This window comes from Oryza sativa, chromosome 6 (assembly GCF_034140825.1).
Source record: "Oryza sativa Japonica Group chromosome 6, ASM3414082v1".
NCBI classification, from domain to species: Eukaryota; Viridiplantae; Streptophyta; class Magnoliopsida; order Poales; family Poaceae; genus Oryza; species Oryza sativa.
This window is the reverse complement of record NC_089040.1, coordinates 7,798,204-7,823,604: the sequence shown is the minus strand read 5'-3', so window position 1 is coordinate 7,823,604 and position 25,401 is coordinate 7,798,204. Positions and strand designations below refer to the sequence as shown.

At 43.5% G+C, this 25,401-nt stretch overlaps 2 protein-coding genes, 1 non-coding gene and 1 pseudogene across 3 annotated transcripts; 2 read left to right on the top strand and 2 right to left on the bottom strand.

Moving 5' to 3' along the window:
* The first annotated feature begins 490 nt into the window (after positions 1 to 490).
* On the top strand, positions 491 to 5,763 carry LOC4340643 (pyrophosphate--fructose 6-phosphate 1-phosphotransferase subunit beta). Its single transcript, XM_015788496.2, has 16 exons — positions 491 to 760; positions 873 to 1,028; positions 1,395 to 1,516; positions 1,824 to 1,877; positions 2,008 to 2,114; positions 2,473 to 2,578; positions 2,797 to 2,860; positions 3,255 to 3,343; positions 3,918 to 4,049; positions 4,126 to 4,296; positions 4,393 to 4,508; positions 4,580 to 4,691; positions 4,854 to 4,938; positions 5,159 to 5,203; positions 5,293 to 5,361; positions 5,453 to 5,763. The coding sequence occupies exons 1-16, from the start codon at positions 562 to 564 to the stop codon at positions 5,527 to 5,529; spliced, it is 1,704 nt and encodes a 567-aa protein (XP_015643982.1). The 5' UTR covers positions 491 to 561; the 3' UTR covers positions 5,530 to 5,763.
* Positions 5,764 to 10,350: 4,587 nt separating this feature from the next.
* LOC9269144 (uncharacterized) lies at positions 10,351 to 12,734 on the bottom strand. The gene is made up of 5 exons (XR_001546660.3): positions 12,496 to 12,734; positions 12,293 to 12,399; positions 12,050 to 12,177; positions 11,291 to 11,331; positions 10,351 to 10,579 (listed from the first exon to the last, which is right to left on the bottom strand). It is a non-coding gene; the product is annotated as an uncharacterized protein (transcript).
* A 4,407-nt stretch (positions 12,735 to 17,141) lies between these two features.
* On the top strand, positions 17,142 to 19,548 carry LOC136356908 (protein FAR1-RELATED SEQUENCE 5-like; annotated as a pseudogene).
* Positions 19,549 to 23,534: 3,986 nt separating this feature from the next.
* On the bottom strand, positions 23,535 to 25,258 carry LOC4340642 (probable galacturonosyltransferase-like 9). The gene has a single exon (XM_015786450.3). It carries the CDS (start codon positions 25,045 to 25,047, stop codon positions 23,932 to 23,934), a length of 1,116 nt encoding a protein of 371 aa, XP_015641936.1. The 5' UTR covers positions 25,048 to 25,258; the 3' UTR covers positions 23,535 to 23,931.
* Positions 25,259 to 25,401: the final 143 nt, after the last annotated feature.

Sequence of the window (25,401 nt, the reverse complement as noted above, 5' to 3'; positions counted from 1 at the left end):
TTCGGCTAGGGTTTGCCGGTTTGGACTTTGAATTGTTTTCTTTTGGGCCTTATCCAGATACCTGTAGATTGGGTGGTGCGCCTGTTCTACTGGCCTACTTATCATTGTGCTATATCCCTAGCTCGAGTTGGCGTGTTAAACCACAGCTCAGCTTGTTAAGAAAATACTACGAGTCGACGTAGTCGAGCCAAGCGAGCCAACGAGCGACGAACTTTTCGTTCCGCACACAACCCTAGTCCAAATGCGCTATTTCTCGAATTCCCAGGGTCCCAGTCGCAAAACCACCCCCCAAGTCCTCCTCCAGTTTCCACGTCCCCGCCGCCGCAGACCAGACTGGGAAATTCGCCACAAATCCTAGGGGCTTCGCCGCAAAACCAGCAACCCAACACCACCCCCCCTCCCCCTCCCCCCCCCCCCGGCGCGCGATCCCACCGATCCAATCCAATCGCCGCTCATCATAAAACCCAACGGCGTCGCACCCACCCACCCCGACTGAGCTCTCTCGGCATATTCTCTTCCACCCCCGAAACCACTCCAAAACCAAACCAAATCTCGCGGCGCATGGCGGCGGCGGCGGTGGCGGCGAACGGCGGCGGCGACGGCGCGCAGGCGTCCAACGCGCCCGCCCCCACCAGGCTCGCGTCGGTCTACAGCGAGGTGCAGACCAGCCGCCTCAAGCACGCGCTCCCCCTCCCCTCCGTCCTCCGCTCCCCCTTCGCCCTCGCCGACGGCCCCGCCAGCTCCGCCGCCGGCAACCCCGGTCAGTCCCGAGCCCGACTCTTCTGTGGATCTCGCCCTCCTCCTGCTTGGTTGGTGTTCGTTACTGGTGTGAGCTTTAGATTTGATCTGGTTGTGGTGGTGGTGGTGTGCAGGTGAGATCGCGAAGCTGTTCCCCAACCTGTTCGGCCAGCCGTCCGTGTCGCTGGTGCCGTCGCCGGAGCCGGCGTCCACCAGGCCGCTCAAGGTCGGCGTCGTGCTCTCCGGCGGTCAGGCGCCCGGCGGCCACAATGTCATCTGCGGCATCTTCGGTGAGTGCGCTAGTGTTCTCGAGCTGTTTGTTAACCCTGTTTACCCAAGGCTATGGAGGATCAGTTCTCTGTACAAGCGAATTTGAAGCTCGTGGTTTCGAGATGGGGGTGTTCGCGATCTGGATAGGATCGTGGTTTTAGCTAGTTAGAGTTGGTGTTCTCCAAACAAGCTTTGGCATCGAACGCGCACAGTTCTTAGATCTTGATCGATTTTGGTTGTTTAGCGAGGGCCAGAATTAAGAGATCTGCTTATTTTTTGATTGTGAGTTGTGTCCCGGTTGCACTGAAAAATCGAATAGGCACTAATGATATATTGTGGTTCCAAATATATTTCTTGATGAATTTGCTTGCCTTGTGTCGGACCAGATTACCTGCAGGAATATGCAAAAGGATCCGTCATGTATGGATTCAAGGGAGGTCCAGCTGGAGTCATGAAGTGCAAGTACGTTGAGCTCACTGCGGATTATGTGTACCCCTACAGAAACCAGGTATAGCAACTTAGATTCACTAAGCATGCTATTGGGTCGAAAATTCGACAGGTGCCTATTCTCTGATTTTCTGTAAATCATGTTAGTTTAGTAGGTGGTGTTAGGTAAGGTTCTGGTGTAGAAAATATGATAAGACCCTTTTTTTGGTGCAAATAATTACATTCTCATTTTCTTTTTTGGAGTATGATCATGCTAGGTGTCAAGTACTGCTGATGGTTAGGTCGCTGCATGAAATATACACACTTTTCCTTTTTAAGGGGCTCTCTTATTTCAGGTACGATTTTAATTTTGTTTCTCTTTTTGATAGGGTGGATTTGATATGATCTGCAGTGGTAGGGACAAGATTGAAACACCAGAGCAGGTATATCTTTGCGCTTTTATGTGCAAATGCTTATTTAATCCCTTTATCTGCCTTTCAGGGTATTTGGCTATTTTGTTGCCTAGTTTCACTAGCATTTTCTTATTTTAAATTCTGTCATGTATTTGAGCAGTTCAAGCAAGCTGAAGACACTGTAAACAAACTTGATTTGGATGGGCTTGTTGTCATTGGTGGTGATGATTCAAACACAAACGCATGCCTTCTTGCTGAGTACTTCAGGTTGGCCCCTAATATGTGTAACCCTGTTCTTTTGCTTCTTAGGCAATTTTCTTTAGTTGCTGTTGACAAAGACCTTTGTGTACTGTTGATGCTCTGTCAACTGTAAACAGGTCAATTCCGAAAGGAAATACAGAAAAAAGTTTTCCAAACAGTAACAAAAAGCTCTTATTTTTGTTGTATGTTGCTGAAGCATATTTTCTGCATGATGTTTTCTGTTAAACAAGCATTAAGTCTGCAATAGCATTGAGCCATTAACTGAATTCTGCAACATAGAGAATCTAGATATTATTCTCGATAGTTTTATTGGCAATATTAACTATATGCTTGTTGACAAGTGAGTGATTGTTTAACTTTGTAGGGGGAAGAACATGAAAACTCGTGTCATTGGTTGCCCAAAGACTATTGATGGAGATCTGAAATGCAAGGAGGTTCCAACAAGCTTTGGGTTTGACACTGCTTGCAAGGTATCAGGTTCTTGATCCTTGTGCATCAGTTTTCAAAATTTCAGCTAATTCTACTGTAGATTGTGAAGTTTTCACCCTTATGACCTTGATGCACTTGCTCAACTGCACATGGTGAAATTAGGACATTTTGCACATAATATGAAAATCATCACGGCAATAATAACAAGTTGACGATTTTTCCTCAAAAAAGTTAACGATTGATCCATCTTCTTTTTCAGATATACTCTGAAATGATTGGTAATGTTATGACTGATGCACGCTCAACCGGGAAGTACTACCACTGTAAGTTTCTGTTTTGGTTGTCAGACATATGCCAAACTATGATTTTTGTTTTCCTAAACATGGAAAGAGAGTTGATAGGAGCAAACTATGTTTAGTTTGAAGAGATCATGGATAATAATTGCCAACAGTAGCTGTACATGGCTATTAAAGTATACTGTCATTTAGTTTATCCATAACTAAATTGAAGAAGGTCATTACATGCTCAGCAACCTAGTAAAGTAGTATTTATTTTTTCGTACATTATACAACAAGGCCTCAAACATCCTCATAATGCTGTAACAACATGCTGCTAACATATAAAATCCTTGAGTGTCAACTTCTGCAGATGGTTAATTTAACATTATTTTGTCTATTTCTGACACAATACTAATAAGTATTTGTTATGTTCATGTAGTTGTGAGGCTTATGGGACGTGCTGCTTCTCACATTACATTGGAGTGTGCTCTGCAAACACATCCTAATGTTGCACTCATTGGAGAAGAGGTTTGTAATTCTTATATATGATCTTCTACATTGACCTGACACTCCAACCTTTTCCTAGCTTGAATACTGTTCCATAATGGTGGAATCATCTATTCATTTCGATTCATGTTTATTTCATGCTGATTTCATTTACACTTTTTCCTACCAAATGTGATGGGCATGATTGGGGCTAGTCCACTAGGCCTTATTGAGGTTCGTTGTCCCTGGACCCAGTTGGTGTTGCATTTCCATGGAAGTCAGCATCACAATCACAAGGGCAAGCGGTAGATAGACAATGGACACTTGTTTTTCTGTCAATGCTAACAACTACAATAGGTCTCCTTTAAAGCGGATTATTGTAACAATTGTATATACGTTAATACTACTGCAGTATGTTGCTGTACAGTAACATTGCAGGTCCCAATTCGGTGTTGGCACATAGCACAAACCTCGTACTTTATATCACAGTTTGGTACTAAAAATTGACTCGAGTAAAATGTTGCTGGAGATGATCTGCAGTTTTTCTAAAGTGCACATGGCATATTGTTTGCTTATTATCATTACCATTTCAGAACACTTCTTTTTTGTACTGTAGGTTGCTGCAAAGAAGGAAACTCTTAAAAGTGTCACCGACTACATTACCGACATTGTCTGCAAGCGTGCAGAACTTGGTTACAACTATGGTGTGATCCTTATCCCAGAGGGTCTGATTGATTTCATCCCAGAGGTTTGACAATCTTCATTCACCTGTGATTTGTGTTGTCACGATTTGCATTACTGATTTCATTCTGTTTCTTTCCTAGGTTCAAAAACTCATTGCAGAATTGAATGAAATTTTGGCGCATGATGTTGTTGATGAGGCAGGGGCTTGGAAAAGCAAGCTTCAACCAGAATCCAGGCAACTGTTTGACTTCCTGCCCAAAACCATCCAGGAGCAACTTTTGCTTGAAAGAGATCCTCATGGAAATGTTCAGGTAAACAGTTATAGTCCTCCCTTCGCTGACATGACTTTTTGCTGAAGAGTTGGTCATACTAAGTCCCTAACTGGTGTTGGAAATTTTTGTTTTTAGGTTGCAAAAATTGAAACAGAGAAAATGCTTATTGCCATGGTTGAGACTGAATTGGAGAAGAGAAAAGCTGAGGGGAAGTACCCCGCACATTTCAGAGGCCAATCTCACTTCTTTGGGTATGTATGAATTGTTGCATTTTCCAAAAAAATAATTCCATCTCTAATGCTGTTGCTGTGTAATTTTGCAGATATGAAGGAAGATGTGGCCTTCCTACTATTTTTGATTCTAACTATTGCTATGCGTTAGGCTACGGTTCTGGGGCACTTCTCCAATGTGGGAAGACAGGACTGATTACGTCGGTATGCACACTATAGTTCCCTGTCACTTGTTGGATACCCAGATTGGAACCTAAGAACGGGCTTTGTGGAAGTGATGTTTGCAGCATGTTTGTTTACGAACCAGCGCAGGCAGATGAACTTCTAATGATATGATCATGCTCTTATGTTTGTATTTTTACTCAGGTTGGCAACCTCGCTGCTCCTGTGGAAGAATGGACCGTTGGTGGAACTGCATTGACATCGTTGATGGATGTTGAGAGGAGGCACGGTAGGTTTCTACAGTTCCGTTGTTTGCACTTGGAGATTAGCTAGCTATGTTTCATTAAATTTCTTTTGACCGTTTATTCAAATACCTACTATGTGATTAAATCTTCAAGTTACTTTTGGAACTAATTTGGGTCAGATTTTCATATAATATGCATTGCATTACCTGTCATTTCCTTGTTTAAATCATAAAACTAATGTTTTTTTTTGTTTTCTGCAATCAGGAAAGTACAAGCCAGTGATCAAGAAGGCTATGGTGGAACTTGACGGTACGAAGCACTTCTATTATCAACGCTAACAGTAATGTGATTTATGGACCTTTACCCAAAATCTCATTTCATCTATCATCCATTTTCAGGGGCACCGTTTAAGAAGTTTGCTTCATTGCGAGATGAGTGGTCCCTCAAGAACCATTACATCAGCCCTGGTACGTGGACATGCAATAGCTAGCAAGTAGTGCAAAATGACTATAACAGCAACATAGAGAACAATGACATGTTTAATTTCTTGCGAAACAGGTCCCATCCAGTTCAGTGGCCCTGGAAGCAACGATGCGAACCACACCTTGATGTTGGAACTCGGCGCCGAGGCATAGAGAGACACGACGATACCGACGTGTACCTTTTAAATTTTTTGTTCTTACAGTTTTGAAAAGTTGAGATGGAACCTCGCAGAGTGACCTGCAGGCTCCATATTTGTGGAGTGCTCAATAAGAGGTTCCATTGGGAGTTTCTGTGGAGTAGAGATATGTGTACCAATAATAACTGATGTTAGCTTTGCATGATCCATTGCTCCATTTTTACACAGAAGTTAACTTGGTTTTATTGTAGCTCTGGGTTTTGTTCAACTGGATGCGACGCTATAATTATGGGTTTTGTTCAACTGGATGCGACGCTATAATTATGAACATAAATAATCCAGGTTGAGGGGCGGTTTTGGTTTTCTTTACTTGTTATTATCTCATCTATGTTCATACATACTCGTTGACGATCGACCGTCGGCATCAGTTTGCGTTAAGCTTAAAGCTAACCATAGCAGTATTCTCGCCCTTTCTCCAATTCCAAAGGTCATTTTTGCATGCACATTGTGGACGCCCTTACAATCTCATTGCTTTGGCTGTTAATGCTCGGCCCAATCTTTCTCATTTGTGGGCCTTGGCAAGTTAGCGAGTATCCGTTCGAGAGAAATGTCTCAACTTTTCTTTCGAGTATATATATATGGTCGTAATGCTATACGAACACCTATTCAATTAAGGAAAAAGTACGAATTACCCTCTGAACTATCACGTTCGTCCGAATTACCCCCCTGAACCATAAAACCGGACATTCTTCACCCCCAACTATACAAACCGGACGAATTACTCTCCTCGACCCAATTTGCAGTGGTTTTGGTCTACGTGGCGTACACGTGGCAGTCCAGTCAGCATTCTATATTTTAAAAAAATGTGGGGCCCACATGTCATACTCTCTCTCACTCTTCCTCTCTCTCTTCTCTCTCTCTCTTCCTCTCTCTCTCACGGTCAGGCGGCTGAGGGCGGCGGCCTCGGCGCGGAGGCGGCGGCGGCAGCTGAGGGCGGCGGAGGCGCCGCCGGCAGTGATGCTATCTCCGCTCGGCCTAGATGGTCATCGGCGACGCACACGCGGCGGCGCTATGCGGCGGCGGAAGAAGGCGGCGCGGCGAAAGGGGAGATGAGGCGTGAGCGGCCAAGGCGGCGACTCGGGACGGTTGCTTGGGACACGGGAAGGGAGACAGCGACGGGAATCGAGGGGGAGAAGGGCCGACGGCGGAGCGTGACTGCGCTCGGCGACGGCGGGAGGGGAGGCACGGCGCGGGAGCTAGTGAGGAGGCCAGCGGCCAAGGCGGCGGGTTGGGGTGGTTCAAGGGAGCTCCAGGAGGGTGGTGGCGCGAGGAATCGGCGAGGGAGACCACGGCGGCGCACAATCGAACGCGGCGGCGGTGAAGCAGAGAAAAAGGGGAAACGACGGCGCACAATCGAGCGCGGCGACGTCGAACGGTGACACGGAGGCGTTGGCTGAGGGCGGCGGAGGTGCCGCAGGTGGTGGTGCTGCCGCCGCGTCGCCGCTCGGCCTAGACGGCGGCTGAGGGCGGCGCTGCGGCGACGTCTGGCGGTGACGCGGAGGCGGTGGCTGAGGGCGGCGGGCGTGGCGGCCTCGACGTTGTCCATCCTTCCTGGTTGCGGGGGCACCGCCGTCCTCCCCATCTCCTCCTCCTCGTCTAGGCCGTGCGGCGACGCGGCGGCAGCACCACCACCGGCGGCGCCTCCGTCGCCCTCAGCCTCCGCCCCCGCCACCGCCGCCGCCGCGCCGAGGTTGCCGCCTTCAGCCGCCTGACCGTGAGAGAAAGAGGAAGAGTGAGGAGAGTGAGAGAGAGAAGAGAGAGGAAGAGCGAGAGAGAGAGTGTGTATGACAGGTGGGTCCCACATTTTTAAAAATATAGAATGCTGACTGGACTGCCACGTGTACGCCACGTAGACCAAAACCACCGCGGATTGGGTCGAGGGGGGTAATTCGTCCGGTTTGTATAGTTGGGGGTGAAGAACGTCCGATTTTGTGGTTCAGGGGGTAATTCGGACGATCGCGATAGTTCGGGGGATAATTCGTACTTTTTCCTTCAATTAACTTTTGTTTGCAAGACAATTCAGACATGAATGCAGATGCAGCTCATGGTTCGGTTTGTTCGATGCTAGGGATTTTCACGCTTTGTGTTTCAATGTACTTACCACTCCGTACTATTCATCTTAAAACTTTAAACTCATCCTATCTTGATGTTTTGACTTCAAGGTTTTAACTATAGGATATTGCATGATGTTACTTTTAGAAGAAAACACTTTTAAATGTGAAAATTTGCTGCTGGACACCACATTAATTATAATATTCATTTCTGGTTTAATAGGAAAGAAACCGCGTGAAAGTTTTGAAACATGTCATGTTTCCATCTCCTTTGTTTCTCTTAGCTCTCTCTCGTTCTCGGCCGGCGAGCATGCAATACAGATGAAGTTAGCTTTGCCAGCAAGCATTGAGGCAGCGCAAATCCGCAACGCTAGGAGCGGGACTGGGTCCTAGTGTTGCCAGCAAGCACCGGGTCCTCTTGCGGCAATTAAAGATTTAAATCTCCGGCTATAGCTGCCGCTAAGATATGCCACTTTTACCGCTAAATAATCTATGAAGCTAATAGCTGGGTTTAGCGAGAGATAGCCGCTAAATTGGCCTTGAGTTAGCGGCATGCGACAGCTAAACTTTGGTTGTGGGTTGAAATTGGCTACGGGCCTAAGGCCCATCTACCTCTCCTATAACCCTAACCTCACTCTCTCTCCTCTCCTCGATAGATGGCGACAGTAGCTGCGCCCGGAGCCCTAAAGGCAGCGGCTATGGCTTCGCCCTAAGGCGACGGAGTTGGCGGCTTCTACAGCGCGTGGCGGCAGTTTCATGCGGAGGCTGCAACGGTGGCAGTTACGCTCGTAGGCGGCGGAGTTGGCGGCTGCGGCTTCGCCCGTAGGCGACGCCTACACGCGGTGGCTGCGATGGCGGTGGCGGCGGCCACCGTGCCCGAAGGCTGTGACAATGGCCCACTCCTCCCCCAAGCTGGTAAGTGATCCTGATCTTGAATATGCAACTACTAGCTAGTAATTGATTCTGATCTTGACCTTCCTGTGATAAACTGATGATTGATGAACTATTTATGTCAAGAACTCATGTGTCAATTTATCATGTACTCATGTTCATGTATGAACTATGAAAAAATTATCATGTCCATGTGATGAAATGTGTTGTACTATTTATTTTGTTCATGTGATGACCTATTTATTCTGTGACTCCTTTATAGTTTTTGCAAAACAGCTAAATAGCTTAGCTGCAACTATACCCCGCTATAGCTAATCATAGCTGTTGAAAGCCCAAACAGCTAAAGGCCTTAGCCGAAGATTTAATTCCTTGGCGGCAACTGTTCCAGGGAGGCGAACACGTCAACGACGATGACGCTAGATAGGACGGTATTGTTAGTGGCAGGTCCCCCAGATGGATCAGGTTGTCGCAATGGCACGAGCTAGTGCCAACCTAGGCGGCAAGCTTCGCAGCAGGCGGCCGCGGATCCAGTTGGAGAGTTTGCATGGCGTGAGCGTGGATCTAGGCGGGGAGCTCCAGGTCTGGCGTAGGCCACCTCTGCGGCCACCGCCTCTCTTCTCTCCTCCATTCCTCAGTGGCTGTCTTGAGCCTTCTTCTCTAGCTCACAGAAGGAGATGTAGACTTGACATGTGGGTCTAGGGGTCTTTCAGAACTTTCATGTGGTTTCTCTCCTATTGAATCGGAAATAAATATTATATTGGGTATGCTGTGTAGCAGTAATTTTTTCATATTTCGGGAGTGTCTTCCCTGAAAAGTCACTTCGTGCCATGCCTTACAACTAAAACCGCAAATATGTTTTTTTTAGCAAAATTTGCCTATCTTAATATACCCCATATGTCCAAAAGTATTAAACATATTTTATTTTCTGATTTTTCTCAAATAATATATTCATATTTGTAGTCTCTGTGCATTTAAGACTTAAATACAAAGATAGATTAAATGAACCCAAGTAGCCATCTTAGGTCTTGTTTGATGGAGTTTAAGATCCTGAGGAGCGGCTAGTTGGCTTTTAACTCATTTTGTGGATTTTGTAACTACACATTTTTATAATATAGATGAAAATTTGGATTGTTTGAAGGAGTTTTTATTCTGAAAGAAATTGCAGCTACCAAAAACTTTCTTAAATATACCCTTAATATTTATTGGTTTCATACATTTATACACTCTTTGGTCTTAGGATGAGAGTTGGTTTCTCCTTAGTTTCGATGATAAAAGAAATAAATCTAAGACTTTAATATAGAAGTCGTAATAATTGGTTGAAAGTATGCTGCATAAAGACAAGTGAAACCTTTTTTTTAGCCTAGCCTCGTAGGCTAACTATTTTTTTAAACTAGGCTAACCATTAAATAGAAGTCAAAATTGAAACAAAAATTGTCCATATCGACAAACATTTGGAAAGGGAGCCGAGTTCATCCATATGCCAAAGGGGTTCCCAAATGCTGTGCTAAGGATGACGACAGAAATGCAGGATAAAAGGCTGACACGTTCGTGTGCTTGCCGCTTTGGAGTCTGCTTTTTCTTGGATCTCGGTCTCTCTTTAGATTCCATACACATGCAGCAACATTGCAACAATCTTTTCTGCCCCCTCTTTAGTTCCCAACTTCAGTGGCCGTGAGTTCACTTCTTATTCAACCAATCCTTTGTTGCATTGTACAGTACTAGAAATAGTGGCGCGCTGCGCTGCGCCAGTCAATGATGTCACTGAACAATTAATATATAATTACTCTAAGGTCCAAGAGAACTACAAACTAAACATTGAATTAAGCATAACAATCACAACACATCAAAGAGGCTTACTAATTACCATTAACCTGTATACAACACAGAAGGTTATAAATTTGCTTTATTAGTTACGAAATAATTTCAGAACATTTTACACTGGTACACTCCAGCAATGAAATGCACTCACCCAACATCTAAACTACTCTCCCCCACTGATGGAAAGTATATTGGATATGCTTTGTGTGGCATATATTACTGCTGAAAACTCCCTCCCAAGTAGTCCTACAACAGTAAAAGAAAGAAGATTAGTCTATGCTTGCCGATGACAATGGTTTGAAGGTTGACAAATTAAGTAATGAATTTTACAATCCCATAGGAAAGTATACTACAGTTATCCTGCATTCAGTCAAAATTATAACACCTTTTGGGGAGCTCTGTTATCTCTCTATCATATCAAGTTATCAACAGCGGTGAAAGGAACAACCACGCAGTTGCGATGCTAAAATAACTTTTCTTGCTCAAATTTTGAGGTGCTAGTGCTAGTAAAAGTGTTTTCTGCATTTAAGAGAAGAAAATGGATGGGCATATGGTTGGATTGGAAAACTTTAACTATGCGGTAATTTACTCTATATATTTGAGAAAACTAATTAAGTAGCATATAGAAAGAGCTAGTTTACCCAATTAATGCATTTAAACTGACTATTCATTGATGCAAATAGGTGGCATTAATTGTATGGACAAAGATTCTTTTTATAGTTCAAGGTGAATCACCAGGATACCACATCTATCCTACCATCACTCCTTAGTGGGATGTAGGAAATCATCTCTATTTTGAACTGCAAATACTTTGCGACTATTCTGAGCTCATAGCTAGTAATTCAGTTTTAAAAGACGGATAGCTGAATATAATTATGAAAACTTCAATAATTCCATCAAAATAGGTATTGCAGAAGGCCTGGATGAGTAAAATTAAAATAAAAAGTTATAACTCACAATAGAGAAGGATGATAGGGAAATGGAAGGGAAAAAATATCCTGCAGACAAATATACACCATATTAGCATGCAACCCAAAATTGAGCATATTAACCATTCAATGATCTACCAGCTAAGAGAATTAAAAGTGTAAAGAAGGATCTAATCCATTTGGTCCAATGATATATAGCAATGCTAGGATAAGTATAGCAGTCGTACAACAAAAATACTGAAAATGGCATGTAGATAGTAGAGTATCGAAGCAAATCGGATCTTCCTGCATATAAATCATCCATTTAACTTAAAATCTAGTTCTATTAGTACCAAATCTAAGTCATCTAGAAACTACATTAAGAACTAAGTGGGCAGAGAGAGCAAACATACAAAGAAAAATGCTAATCAGTAAGTGACTGAAAGCCTACCTAATGCTTGAAATACAAAGAGCATCAAAACACATATTATCTGTACATTATCTATAAGAGCTCCTCTGACGTTACATATCATGCAATTTGAAATGTCCCATTTGAATTATATGACTTTATGTAGAATTGCAACACATTTTTTTGCTATGACTTGTCCACACAATAGAAAAATGGTAACATAAGCATATGCTATTTTTATTTCGATGTTGAATTTGAAAAATAGAACATATCAGTCGGCTAGTTCGTACAATTGCTTCCATGTAGGAAAATATAATATGTCAAAGAGTAGTGAAGTATTATCAATGCAAAACAGCTTTAAGTTCAGTTAACCAATAAATTTGAAAGCAGCAACAGTACCAAAACACATAAGTCCTGATAGTATAAGTTGGTGATCTGCCTTAGTATGGATTTGTTCCCTCACACGCGCTCTTTGCAAACACCTAGAACATTGTCCCTCTGTAAAAAGCACATTATGCATATCCTCCCTGCAGCCAAGTTTAGAAAATAAATTGTTGATTCAATATTAAGATGCAAAATTAGGATCAGGGGATATTCATAGATCGATCCAGGTTTTTATTTAATGATGGATAAAGATGGTACCAGTCAGTAGCTGCATGACGTAGGAGACGGTGATGGCCCCAGCAGCTGAGTTGATGAACTCGGCAGACTGTTTGTCGAAGTAATGAATGACGACTTGAACTATGTAACTAAACAAAATGGTATTCATGCAAATGGGGAATGATGGAGTGAAGGTGAAGTAGAAGAAACAGGGTTGGAAGGGAAGACTGGGCATAGGTGTTCACCTTGAAAGGAGAGACGGTAGATCAGCTTGTTTGAACAACAGCAGCGCCTGACGATGGAGACGGATACGCCCTGGACGCTTCAGGAGTTGGCATCCGGAAGGCTCAAAGGATTCGCATGAGATGGGGAAATACCACATCTCGAGCTCGAGCTCGCAGACCATCGAGATGATGCTATCTATTGATGCTGCCCCTATGGCAATCGATGTGGGACGAACTGCCATCGATGGGCTGACGACGATGGAGGAAAAAGCCTGCAAGGACGCGAGAAGAGTGAGAAGAAGAGAAGGGGAGGGAAAGAGAGGGGCACGCATGCCATGCCCTCACTCCGTTGCGCGAGGCGGGGAACCGGTGGCGTGCGCGGATGCGTCGCCGTCCGCCCGCGAGAGGGCTACGACAGCGTGGCGGCGGATGAGGCCATATGTGAGCGGGCCGCGAGCGCTGCTAGGGTTTTGGCTGTGTGGGGATATGTTGGGAAGATCTTGACCGTCTGTTGTCCTCTCGTCGATCTGATGGTGGTGGAAGAGCCGGCACCGTAGGCCAGGTGGACGACTGGATCGATCCCAATGCGGCATCGAACGGCGCCATGGTAGGTGAAACTCGGACGTGATTAACCGGAAGAACAGGGTTCGAACGCAATTAACCGGAAGAACGGGGTATTTTTGGAAAAAAAAACCGATGACATGGCGCCTTAATTTTCCAGCACTCCCACGACGTTTAGAGAGATTAATATAATCGTATTGTTCAGTACTGTAAATATCTCTGAATGAATAAATATACATGAATTTCACAAGGTATGTAGTTAAAAAAAAAGAAAATTATTCGTGGTAAAGCCATTATCTAGATTTCTCGGAAGTCTATTTGGGAGGGTAGTGCTTACTCCCTCTGTACTCGTAAAGGAAGTCGTTTAGGACAATGTTTAAGTCAAACCTTGGGAATATAAATCATGAATAACTCTCAAGTTGTTGAGTTTGAAAATGTAAAAATTATATGAATAAATTTGTCTTGAAAAATACTTTCATAAAAGTATACATATATCACTTTTCAATAAATATTTTTATAGAAACAAGAAGTCAAAGTTGTGTTTTAGAGACTGTGTCGCTGTCCAAAACGACTTCCTTTATGAGTACTGAGGGAGTATTTCCCAGTCTTCCTCTCTCTTATGTTTCAGGAGTTGGACTTTTAACAAAATAGACCTAGCTTTTTTTAGGTTTCCTTTTCTGTTTTGTTCCCCTGTTGAGATGGTCGGTCCGATCTTCGTGTTGTGTAACAAACTTTCAAAACTTCTTCTAATATATTAACATGCATGTAAGGTTTTTGCGCGTTCGCGAAAAAAGACATTATTTAGGCTTCTTGAACTACTCTCGATTATTTGATATTGTTAATAGTTAAATTGGGAGCACTAATAATAGGATACAAATCTGAGCCTCTACATAACACACACAGCCCGTTCTCAAGGATGTTCGAGAACAATCTTTGGCTCTAGAACCGAACCATTTTTTGGTATTGTACACAAGCAAATTAAAGCATTAAGTTCTAGCTGGTGATGGATCGATGAGCCATGCGATGTTGACGAGCTGTTCAATTAGATGTCGTTCATTCCTTTCTGAGCAATGGTGCTGTTCTTTCCTTACATTCTGTTGTTAATAAGTGCAGAATTAACTACTGATGAAATACGAATCGACTAATTTTATTAAGATTGCATGATAAAACAGATAATTTGAGACTCATATAGTATTTGAAGCAATCGAATAATTCAGACGTCAATGCCAATCAAATGTATAATTTGGATAAAAACTTTCACCCCTAAATCCCGCATTGTGCTTCACCCCTACTTGGTGCATTTGGAGCTTAGGTGGCTGCAGCTGGCCAAAATATTCAACCAATTTGGAGCTTGGAGCTTTGGGAGAAGTGGTTCTTCTGTTCTTTTTTTGTTTAAATATGTAACTTTTATTCAACCGATATGCTCTTGAAATTTGGCCACGCCCACATCCAATGCCTAGGAGGAAAAGCAAATACAATGTATTTAGGCATAAATCATTGACTCGAGAAAGGCATCTCTAATGATCCAACTTAGCATGGGCACAATTTTCTTTAAAACCTCATCAAGGTGTACTTGTATTAAGAAGGAGGGAACACTGTACAATAGCCTTATGGGCTAGGAGTTACATGTAAGAAAAAAAGAAAAGAAGAAAAAGGGGATTGGAAGGACTATGGGATGTCCAACATGTCCGAGTTTACAGTTGCTTTGTTAAGATTATATGTAGTGCCACCTTGTTCGTTTGGCATCAGGGACTTGATGCCTTTTGCTCCACCCGCATGCCAGAATAAAATCTCGTCGGTCACCCTATCTATGATCCGTTGTAGCGGTAGCTTTTCATTCCTGAATTCTCGGTTGTTCCTCTTCCTCCATATTTCCTAGGATACTAGGATGAGAATTGACTTGATGCCTGCTCTTTTTTTTCCTTTGTTGTCGCTTTGACGTTTTGGCTCCACCATTCCTCAAGGGATGGTGTGTCAAACCAAATTCTACGGTTTTTGTTGGAGGAGGTGGGTCCGTGTTGCCACTGTGTCCTAGACTTTCATGGTTGTTGGACACTCATTGAAGAGGTGATGTGCCGTTCCGAGGTTCCTCCAGAAGAACTGACATAAGTAGTTGTTGGGCCATTCTTTTTGTAGATCGTCCAAATCATGTTTTGTAGTAGTAGCCATGCAAAGAACTTGAATTTCGACGGCGCCCAACACTTCCACACCATACTTGCTATGGCCAAGGGGGCCCCGCCAAGGGATTGCATCTGGTACGCCAATTTGACAATGCATTATCTATTTCTCTTGACTGTCCATTTCTAGCGGATGCTATCCGCAGTCCCTTGCGTTAGCGTGATGTTTGCGGTCCATATGCATTCAAACACTTGGAAGAATTCAGCGACGAGTGTTATGGACTGGTCGTGTCTAATGTCATCAATCTATTCATCACCTTTTAGGGCCTCTGGGACTGCCTGTTTCTTCCTTCTTGAGTGTTTGTATAGGTTTGGGGCGATTGTTCTGAGGGGGATACTAGAGGCTCAGGTTGTTTTTCAAGAGAGTGCCTTTCTGCCGTCTCCCAAAAAACCTTTGTAGAGGCTACAAATAGATCCATGTCTTGTTCGTCCCCTGGTGTGGGCATGCCTATCCATGGTTTGTTCGAGCTAATCCACTCATACCATAGCTAGCGTAGCTGGAGCGCTCGTCCTTTTTTATTTTTTAACGTTAGAGACTCTGGATCCACCATACTTGATCAGCATGCAGACCCTTCCAATACACTTTGCACTTGCCTCCATGGATCTCATTGCCTCCATCCCATCCCATTGGAATTTTCTCCTGGCTTTGTCAATTTCCTAGGTGAGTTGCTTGGGATCTTGAACGTTGTCATTGATACAGACCGGCATTGAGCTTAGGACTACTAGGACCAGTTCTCTCTTTCCTAACAGGTGCTCAATTGAGTTAATTAATACATGAATTTGTAGAACAAACATACTCAAAAGCCACCTAGTACAAATTAAAGTTGACTGATACTATCGTACTGTCAACAGTGACGTTGACAGTGAATCATCTCTTGCAACGACAGATGACTCCAATGTCACTGTCCAAAAATACTCCTGCCGAACCGCTGTAAACACACAGTGGCGATCTACCCCTCCATCTCCATGGCCGTTTCTGAATAAATCTCCAGACCTAACACCACCATGTTCCATTGAATGAGAAAACGGGCAGTAAGTTTCTGCAGGAGAGACCAAGCATTGCAGGCCTAATTCTAGCCTCCGGCCACTACGACATCGCAGCCAAGGTGTTTAGATCCAGCGATATAAAGTTTTGGCGTATTATATAGGGTGTCGCATGGGGTGTTTAGGGAAACGGATCCTCTATTGTAGAGCTAATACTGCACAGGTGCTATAGCGATCAAAGCAAGCCATCCGATTAGATTAAGCGGCTCTGATTCCGTCCTTAAACACCGAAAATATTTTTGATAATTTGGAAGCTAACAAACTGATTTTAAGGAGGAAAAGTCAAGATCACCTTGATGGAGGGAAAATCATGAATCCTCCAGAGTACTTGGCGCCAAATTAATACAGGTTCTCCTTTTGCTTTCTTCCTCCTTGGGACTTGGTGCCAAAAGGAGATACAGAGGTTTCACTTTGCCTTGTTCTGTCCAGAAACTTTGATGATCAGATAAAGTAAGCCATCAGTCTCCAACAAACAGGTATGTATGCCATGTCTTGTACTCTTTTTGTGATCATGTCCTCACAAAAAAAAAAAAACCAAAAGCATTGTTGTGTGATTCTTATGATTGGAGTGGATACACTCTACACTCGTGTAGCGCTAAACAGAGTATACCTACAGATCTGAGGCCTTATGGCGAACGACTCAAACTCCAACCATCATAATTCAAATAGGTGAGATCAATTTCATTCAGGTCAACATAGTTTTATCATCTACATTTTTCTTTTCTCTGACTATGTTGTTGATCTCATTACTGAAAAGGATCTTAATAATGACCACATAGCAATCCATATTTAACACTGTATTTCTTTGTTGTAAAAAAAAAAGAGTTGATCCCTGTTTCTTTTTACAACACAAATATAATTCCTAGTTGGATTCCTCAATTTGGCATGAAATTTAAATCTACAAAAGAGGCATGGGAATTTTGGACTTATTATGGAGGTCGTACTGGTTTTGATGTTAGGATAAATTATGAAAATAAGAGTAAAGTTGATGGAGTAATTACTTCTGCAAGATATGTTTGTTCCAATGAGGGATACCGGGCAATAGACAAAAGAGATCACAACACCAAGCGTCCTCGTGCTGAAACAAGAACAGGTTGCAAAGCTCGGATCAGAATCACAGTAGATAGAGAAGTGGGCGATTATTCAGTATATGATTTAGTTCTTGAACATAACCATGAACTTCAATTGCCTTCAACATGCCATTTGATGCCATCACAGAGAAAGATATCATCATTGCAAGCATTTGAAATTGAAACAATGGATGATTCGGGCATTGGACCAAAAGCTGCACATGAGCTTGCTAGTCGGCAAGTTGGTGGTTCAGTAAACCTTGGTTATACACGTCGTGTTCTCAAGAACCATTTACGAACCAAGCGTCAAAGGGAGTTGATGTATGGCGAAGCCGGAAGTATGTTGAAGTACTTTTAGGACAAAGTTGCAGAGAACACTTCATTTCATTATGCCCTTCAGTTGGATTGTGAAGAACAAATAACAAATATTTTTTGGGCTGATGCTAAGATGATAATCGACTATGCTCAGTTTGGAGATGTTGTTACTTTTGACACAACATTTGGGACAAACAAAGAATACATGCCCTTTGGTGTCTTTGTTGGATTCAACCATTTTAGAGAGACCGTCATTTTTGGAGCCGCTCTTTTGTATGATGAAACATTTGATTCTTTCAAATGGTTGTTTGAGACCTTTTTAGCTGTACATAATCAAAAACAGCCTACAACAATCTACACAGATCAAGATATTGCAATGGGAAAGGCAATTGAGGTGGTATTTACAGAAGCATGGCATGGATTGTGCACTTTTCATATAATGCAAAATGCTATCAAACACTTACCTCGTACCAAGAAAGAAGACAAACATTTTGTCTGATTTCAGTGCTTGTATGTATGAATATGAAGATGAAGCAACTTTTGAGGAAACTTTCAGTACCATCAGAAGCAAGGTGCACAAGCAGACTTGGCTAAACAGTATATATAAGGTAAAAGAGAAATGGGCGGAATGCTACATGAGGAATGTTTACACATTAGGGATGAGAAGCACACAGTTGAGTGAGAGCTTAAATAATGACTTGAAAAACCATCTCAAGTCTGATCTTGACATTATTCAGTTTTTCAATAATCTTGAAAGAGTTATCAAAGGAAAACGAGACAACGAATTAGATGCAGAATATGAAGCAAGAAAAAAATTGCCTAGAATTAAAATGAGAGTTCCTATATTGGTGCAAGCAAGCAAGATTTACACACCTTGTATATTTGAATATTTTCAAAATGAATATGAAAGATCCATGGCTGCATACATCAAGTCATCAGAACATAATGAATTCATTGTTGCAATTGAGGCTCCTGGTGAAGCGTCAACATTTGAAGAGGAGTGCAAAGTTGTAGGCAATTATGCAGAGCAACAGGCATTGTGCACCTGTGGACAATTTGAAAGGACTGGAATATTGTGCAGTCATGCTTTGAAAGTCCTTGATGTGATGAATATTAAGTCTTTGCCAAAGAGATATATTTTGAAGCGATGGACTCGAGAAGCACGAGTTGGTGCTATTGAGGACTGTTATGGCAAGATTGTCGTATAAGATCCCAGATTGGAGGATAGGTGCCGCTTGAAGTTTCTTATTCACAAATTTCTTGGTATAGCTATTCGAGCTGCTGAATCTGAAGAGTGCAGCACACTAGTGGACAGTGTTCTAGAGAGCATGAGGAAAGAAGTTGATGAAAAAACACCTAATAGTCAACTAGGTGAAGTTGCATCTGAAGAAGCAAACGGCTCTTTGCACACTGCACGTCTGAAGAAAAAAGAAACTCAAAAGTGTAGCACAAGGAGAAAGAAAAATTGGCTTGATAAGCAGCATCCCACCAAAAAGAAGGTACAAGTTGTACCTGACAAACAAAATATCTCGGTATGTTACTTACGAACTATTCAATTAGACTATATATGTACTGATTATATATAGAGTAATATTTTATCTGGATGGTTTTGCTTAGCAGCAAGCGAAGGATTGTTCCATAGCACAGAACCAAATTCTGGTGGAGAAGACTAATGGAACGAATGAGAAGGGATCTGAAGAATATGGATGGATCAATAGCTATGCAGAACTACTGAGGGTATTCCACTTATATATACTAAAACTTATATATTTAGTGCATACTGTCTAGCAGCATCAATATTATTTTTCTAATTACTCTAATTCATTGTATAGGGTGATGGCATGGAGCAGAACATATTTGATACTACCTGGAATTTTGGGTTCAATGCAAATTTTGATGGGAGATAGCTAGATGCCTGGGTATCAAATTGAGAATAACAAATCAAGCCATTGAACATTTACTTTTGAGAACATCCATTCATTTTTTTTCAATGCCACAGAAAATTTATGCTATGCATTCTTCTGTCAGTGTTTAGTACTGAAACTATTTGCACACATGCAAGTACCTTTGTACATGTTTCTATCAGAGCATTGTGTTTAATCTTCCTGAAACCTTTTCTTCAGAGCACTATTTTATAGAGGGTGTAAATGAACGATGCAACTTTTTTAGTGTTACACAACTTTTTTAGTGTTACACTTTGGAATAAGTGTAGACTTCATAGTGAGGCGATGCTCTGCTTATGATATTGTCTACACAGTGAGGCGATGCTCTGCTTATGATATTTGTAGAATATGTGAAATGGGAGGCATATCGTTAGATGAACAGCACATCATATATGTATAAACAGAGTCTGAAGCTTTCATGGCCTTAGCCATGTAACTGTCAAGTAAGTGGTGGGCAGATTGAGCAGAATCAGAGCCATCCAATGTAATCTGATGGCTTCATTTGATCGCTACAGCACCTATGCAGTATTAACTGTCCAGTAGACGATCCGTTTCCGGGTGGTTAGGCACTAATAAAAAATATTTACTGTAGCACCACATAATTACAAAATTCGTCAGTAAACCACGAGACGAATTTATTAAGCCTAATTAATCCGTCATTAGAAAATGTTTGCTGTAACACCACGAATCGGAGGCGATCGACCTCGCTGCGTGGCAGCAGCGAGCGACAGGTGATTTTTACTGCGGGCACGTAGTACGCCGGCGGGGATGCATGCACACCTGAATTCAGTGGCCAGCGTTATGGAGAGGTACCAATGCAAGGACAGTAATGGCGGCCATATTCGGCGCCTGTGAGCATGTTTAGGAAAGTTTCTGTCAGCTACAATTTTTTCTATAATCAAAAGCTTTCTTAAATAGTTTAGCATTTTTATCTAAATTCTAGGAATTTGCAGTTACTGAATTTAAAAAATAAACTAGAAGCTGAGAAATCAGCTTATTTAGATTCTCAGAAACTGGCCACTAATAAACTAATTCTCAGAATCGAGAATGGTGCTACAGTGTGTCAAGTCAGTGGCGGATCCAGAAAAGTTTCAGAGTCTAGACAAATCTTATGACATTAAGGGTGTGTTTAGTTCTTTGGGTGTAAAATTTTTGACGTATACGGACACATATTTGAAGTATTAAACATAGACTAATAAGGGCATATATAAAGATAGAGACAGGTATGAGCTCTACGCTATCTAGAGACTAACATCCTACAACAGTTGGGGACAATATGGTCTCTATCATTAATGTATCAAAATATTTTTATCAAACTCTTCTTTCCTTTTTTTCACCACCATGCAACAAAATTTACTCTAATAAATACTAAGAGTCGACTCTGAACCGTTGTCATGCATAACAACCATATTTCTCTTTCCTCCTTTCTCTTTCTTCCATGTCATCAAATTTACTTGCATGGTAATAAAAAAAAGATCATTGTACATGCCCTAACAAAACAATTGTACATGCCCTAACAAAACAATTTACAGATTATGCCTGTAAATTACGATACGTATTTATTAAGTCTAATTAATTCGTCATTAGCAAATATTTACTGTAGCATCACATTGTCAAATCATGGCGTAATTAGGCTCAAAAGATTCGTCTCGCAATTTCTATGTAAACTGTACAATTGATTTTTTTTCATCCACATTTAATGCTCCATGCATGTATCCAAACTTTGATGTGACGTTTTTTGCCAAATTTTTTTGGAATCTAAACAAGGCCTAAGTGTTTGCCTAAGTGTTTGTTACAAAAATTTTGTTTCCGTTTATAGGAAAACATTCAAATTCTATTGCGCGATCCGCCCTGGTCGAGCGTGGCTGGCAAAGTATAGAATGATGGGGAGAGCATTTTGCTTCAGATTGTATGTCTGTGTAGGGAAATTATTTGTGGCAGTCAGCTATCAAATTGGTTCTCGCTTATAAGTCGTCGGGAAAAAAAAAATTCGCGCCAAACACCCATTCATAAATAGGCCAATTTTCCTAAGTAGATTATAAGTTTTTTGAATTGGTTGGTGCGTGCACCTTATTTAAAAATCATTGTGCGGCTCAATTATCCCCACGATCTTAGGGCAACAAATGGCATCGTTGCATAAAAATTGTAAGGGCAAGGATATTATTCCACTCCTTTTTACCAGAAAAGATATTACCCATTTAAAACATCCTCAATATCTAGGTTCATCCCTTCCAAGCACAATAAAACATCTCTAATACTAAGGGTGTGCTCTTTTCAGCTTATAAATTAGATTCTACTATTTTCCGTTAGCACGCTTTTCAAACTGCTAAACGGTAATTTCGTGCGAAAACTTTCTATAAAAAAGTTGTTAAAAAAATCCAACAAATTTATTCATAAAAAATATATATTAATACTTAATTAATCATATGCTAATCGTATTTCTCGTTTTACGTGCGGCTAAACTGTCCACCGCCACTGCTGAAACGATCGCACCCTAAGACTCGGGTCCTATGTAAATGTCAGGTTGGATCCTATTTATAATTTGGCACATTTTTTAAATAAAAAATTGGGTGTTAATTGTGTCCATTTACAAATTACAACATGGGAGTATTTTGTGTCGGTGTAGGCAGGCAGGTGCATGATGCCTGGATGATCATAAAACAACATTGGATTCTCTGGCTAACAACATCACCTAATTAGTAGTACTAGTATTTGCGATGACGAAAACAAGCACTACCTGAAAATGACTTATCTCTACAATATGCACCATCAATCCATCCATCATCACCACCAATTTACCAATGTCAATGGTTGGCTTTTTCATCTTTCTTTTCCATCATGCTGATGTTTTCCATGTGACATTTGTGTAAGAGAGGATATATTAATTAGGGGTAGTAGATGCTCATCAGTGGACAGATGGAGGAGTTCATCACACTTCATGCCGGGGGGGGGGGTAAAAAAAGAAAAGAAAAGCAAAGTGAGAAGGTGAAGCAAGGGACAAAAGAAAACAGACAATGATCAGTTGCACTGCAGTGGTAGTGCACTTGGCTTGCAGTTTCAATTCTCTAGCTGTTCATTAGTTGGTTGCCTCCAGCCTGGACCTGACTTGTGATCCTGTCTTTGTATAAAGTGGATCAACTTTGGCATATAACTGGTCATATACTACTTTACACTAAACTAGGCTTCTCATTTTTGTTGCTTCAAGCCTTCTACTATAGTATGAGCTAGCATCATCTATTCAGCTCTTCATCAGTAGAGCTGATTGTGTAGTGGCCTAGTAGTAAGTAGTAGGTAAGTTATTATAGGCACATCCTGTTTAGATTGCAAGGAACCTAACTACCAACCCAACAAAATGATTTTGACTTAATCAATACTTAAAAGGAAAACTAGTTCAGAATTAGAACTGACCTCAAATTCTGAATGTACCTTTTGTTTCAAATGATTTGGAAGCAGGCGGGAAACCAATGGGCAGATGTTGTAGGAGAACTTTGAAGCCTCCTGTCACAAGTCTCTTGTGTGGAGCATTGATTTCTGACCAAAAACTTGATACAAGTGAAATGAATTCAGAGAGTATGACATGGATTGTTCTCAATCAGGGGCCGGGAGAAGAATTCAGTGCATGAGGACAAGGTTGAATTGATGATGGAGAAGGCATCCAAAGATAGGAATTGTAGCCTCACAGTTTCAGCACCATCAATCACCAGTTTCATCACATTTCAATTTGGTGTTTGCCCCCAGTTTTGAATTCGACAGAAATGCCAGCCAGCTGCATTCAGTTTGTGCTCTTCAGTCTTCACATGATCGGCATGTTTGGTTTGAACTTTGGGCATTTCAAGAATAGGAGATCCAATGTAGAACTTCATATCTGATAGAACAAAATGGTTCTGCTCCAGGTTCAATCCAATTCAGACTCAGATCATATACTAATTTGAGATCATGAACACATCACATAGGAATGAAAGAATAATCAATAATTGAACAAAAATTCCAGGTCTTTCCTACCAAAGAATTGTACACCGCCAATCGAGCGAATTGGGAACCCCAAGAATCACCACCCAAAAGAATCAAAATCCCCCCCAAATAACCAATCTGAATTCCGCCGAAAAGAACAAGATCATCTTTTCTCTCTATCCATTCTCCCCCCATCCTCGCGCGGCAATCGCCGCGGCCTCCCTTCACCGCCCTGTACAGCCGATGGCGAGGGGTGGCTTAGCTCACGGCGGCAACAGCAGCAGCAATGCAATGCAATGCCATGGAGGATCACCATTGCAATTGCCATGAACCCGCGCAACCAACAAAAGAATTATTGTGTCCCAGTATGGCACTACAGCTAGAGATCCTCAATTTCTACCAAGAGAACACCAATGCGGGCCACGTCGTCGACGTCGACGACAACGCCGGCCCGGACGCCGGCGAGGAGGCGGCGGCGCCGTCGTCCCCGGCAACGTAGAGGTCGTAGGACTTCCAGGTGTGGTCGAGCGGGCACGGGTTGCCGGCGTCGAGGCGGTCCCATGGCTTCCCCTTGCCTGACCAGTGCATGAGGCTGACCGGCCCGTCGTGGAGCGGGCGGCAGCTGCCGCGCACGTTGTCGCCGCCGAGGCCGTGCTGGTTCCAGCGGTGGTCGACGGCCTCGACCTCGCCGGCGAAGACGAGGAGGAAGGGCGGCAGCGAGCCCAGCTCGTAGATGCGCTTCTCCTTCTGGATCTCCATCCACCGCTCGATGCGGTGGCGGTAGTTGCCGGCGCGCCAGCGGCGGAGGTCGATGACCATGACGCCGGTGTTGAAGTAGCAGGGCGGGCGGCGGCGGCCGGCGAAGACGCGGCGGCCGAGGCCTGGGTCGGACCAGAACGCCGGGGTGAAGTAGCGGGAGAAGTTGGCGTGGCAGTACTCGGGCGCCGCGACGACGGCGGCGGCGGGGAGGCGCGTCTCCCAGAGGCGCCGCACGTCGTCGACGGCGAGCACGTCGGAGTCGAGGTAGATCGCGCGGGGCACGCAGCGCGGGAGCAGGTCGGCGAGGTGGTTCCGCGCGTAGTTGAGCGGCGACTCCAGCGCGGCGCGCACGGACGCCGAGATGAGCCCCGCCACGGCCTCCGCCCTGAACGCGTAGATCTCGAACCGCAGCGACGGGAACGACGCCGCCACGGCGCGCCGCAGGTCACCACCACCCCCAACCTCCTCCTCCTCCGCCAAGAAGTGGAAGAAGAGCGACTCCGGGCAGGAGGCGTGCTTGAGCAGCGAGTACACCGCCGCCATGGACCCGCGCAGGTAGTGCGCGTCCAGCGTCATCGAGATGTGCACCAGCCCAGCGTCACACACCCCCGCCGCCGCCGTCGCCGCCGCGGGACACCCTTCCCCGTTCCTGTACTCCGGCGCCTCAGCGAACCTCGGCAGCGCCGCCGCCTGAGCGCAGACGGCCAGCAGCAGCGCCACCGCAGCCGCCGCCGCCGCGGCCCGCGCCGGCATCGCGGTTTCTTGGATTCTTGCAGCCTCCTCCTCCTCGTCCCGTGGTGGTGGTGGTGGTGGGAGCAGCAGCAGCAGCAGCAGTAATGGTGGGCAGCGAGTGGTCGGTGAGGCGTCGTATGTATTTCTCTTTGTGTCTGCGCGTCGCGTGGATGGATGGATGGATGACAGCTGAGCTCGGTGCGCGTTTCTCCGAGGGGGAGACGAACGGTGTGGTGTTAGCAATTCGGACGAGGGGTTTTAATCCCTTGCGTGATTGGGATACGCGTTAATTAGCCGCTCTGTCCCTCTATCTCATCTCATTTTAAGGTTAGCGGTAGATTTATATGTCTAGTGTTTAATCGTTTGGCTTATTTA

Coding starts and splice junctions, on each gene's coding strand:
- LOC4340643 (XM_015788496.2), top strand. CDS start 562: ATGGCGGCGGCGGCGGTGGCGGCGAACGGCGGCGGCGACGGCGCGCAG. Junction 1,517..1,823: donor TGTACCCCTACAGAAACCAG/GTATAGCAACTT, acceptor TCTTTTTGATAG/GGTGGATTTGATATGATCTG. Junction 3,344..3,917: donor TTGCACTCATTGGAGAAGAG/GTTTGTAATTCT, acceptor TTTGTACTGTAG/GTTGCTGCAAAGAAGGAAAC.
- LOC4340642 (XM_015786450.3), bottom strand. CDS start 25,047: ATGCCGGCGCGGGCCGCGGCGGCGGCGGCTGCGGTGGCGCTGCTGCTG.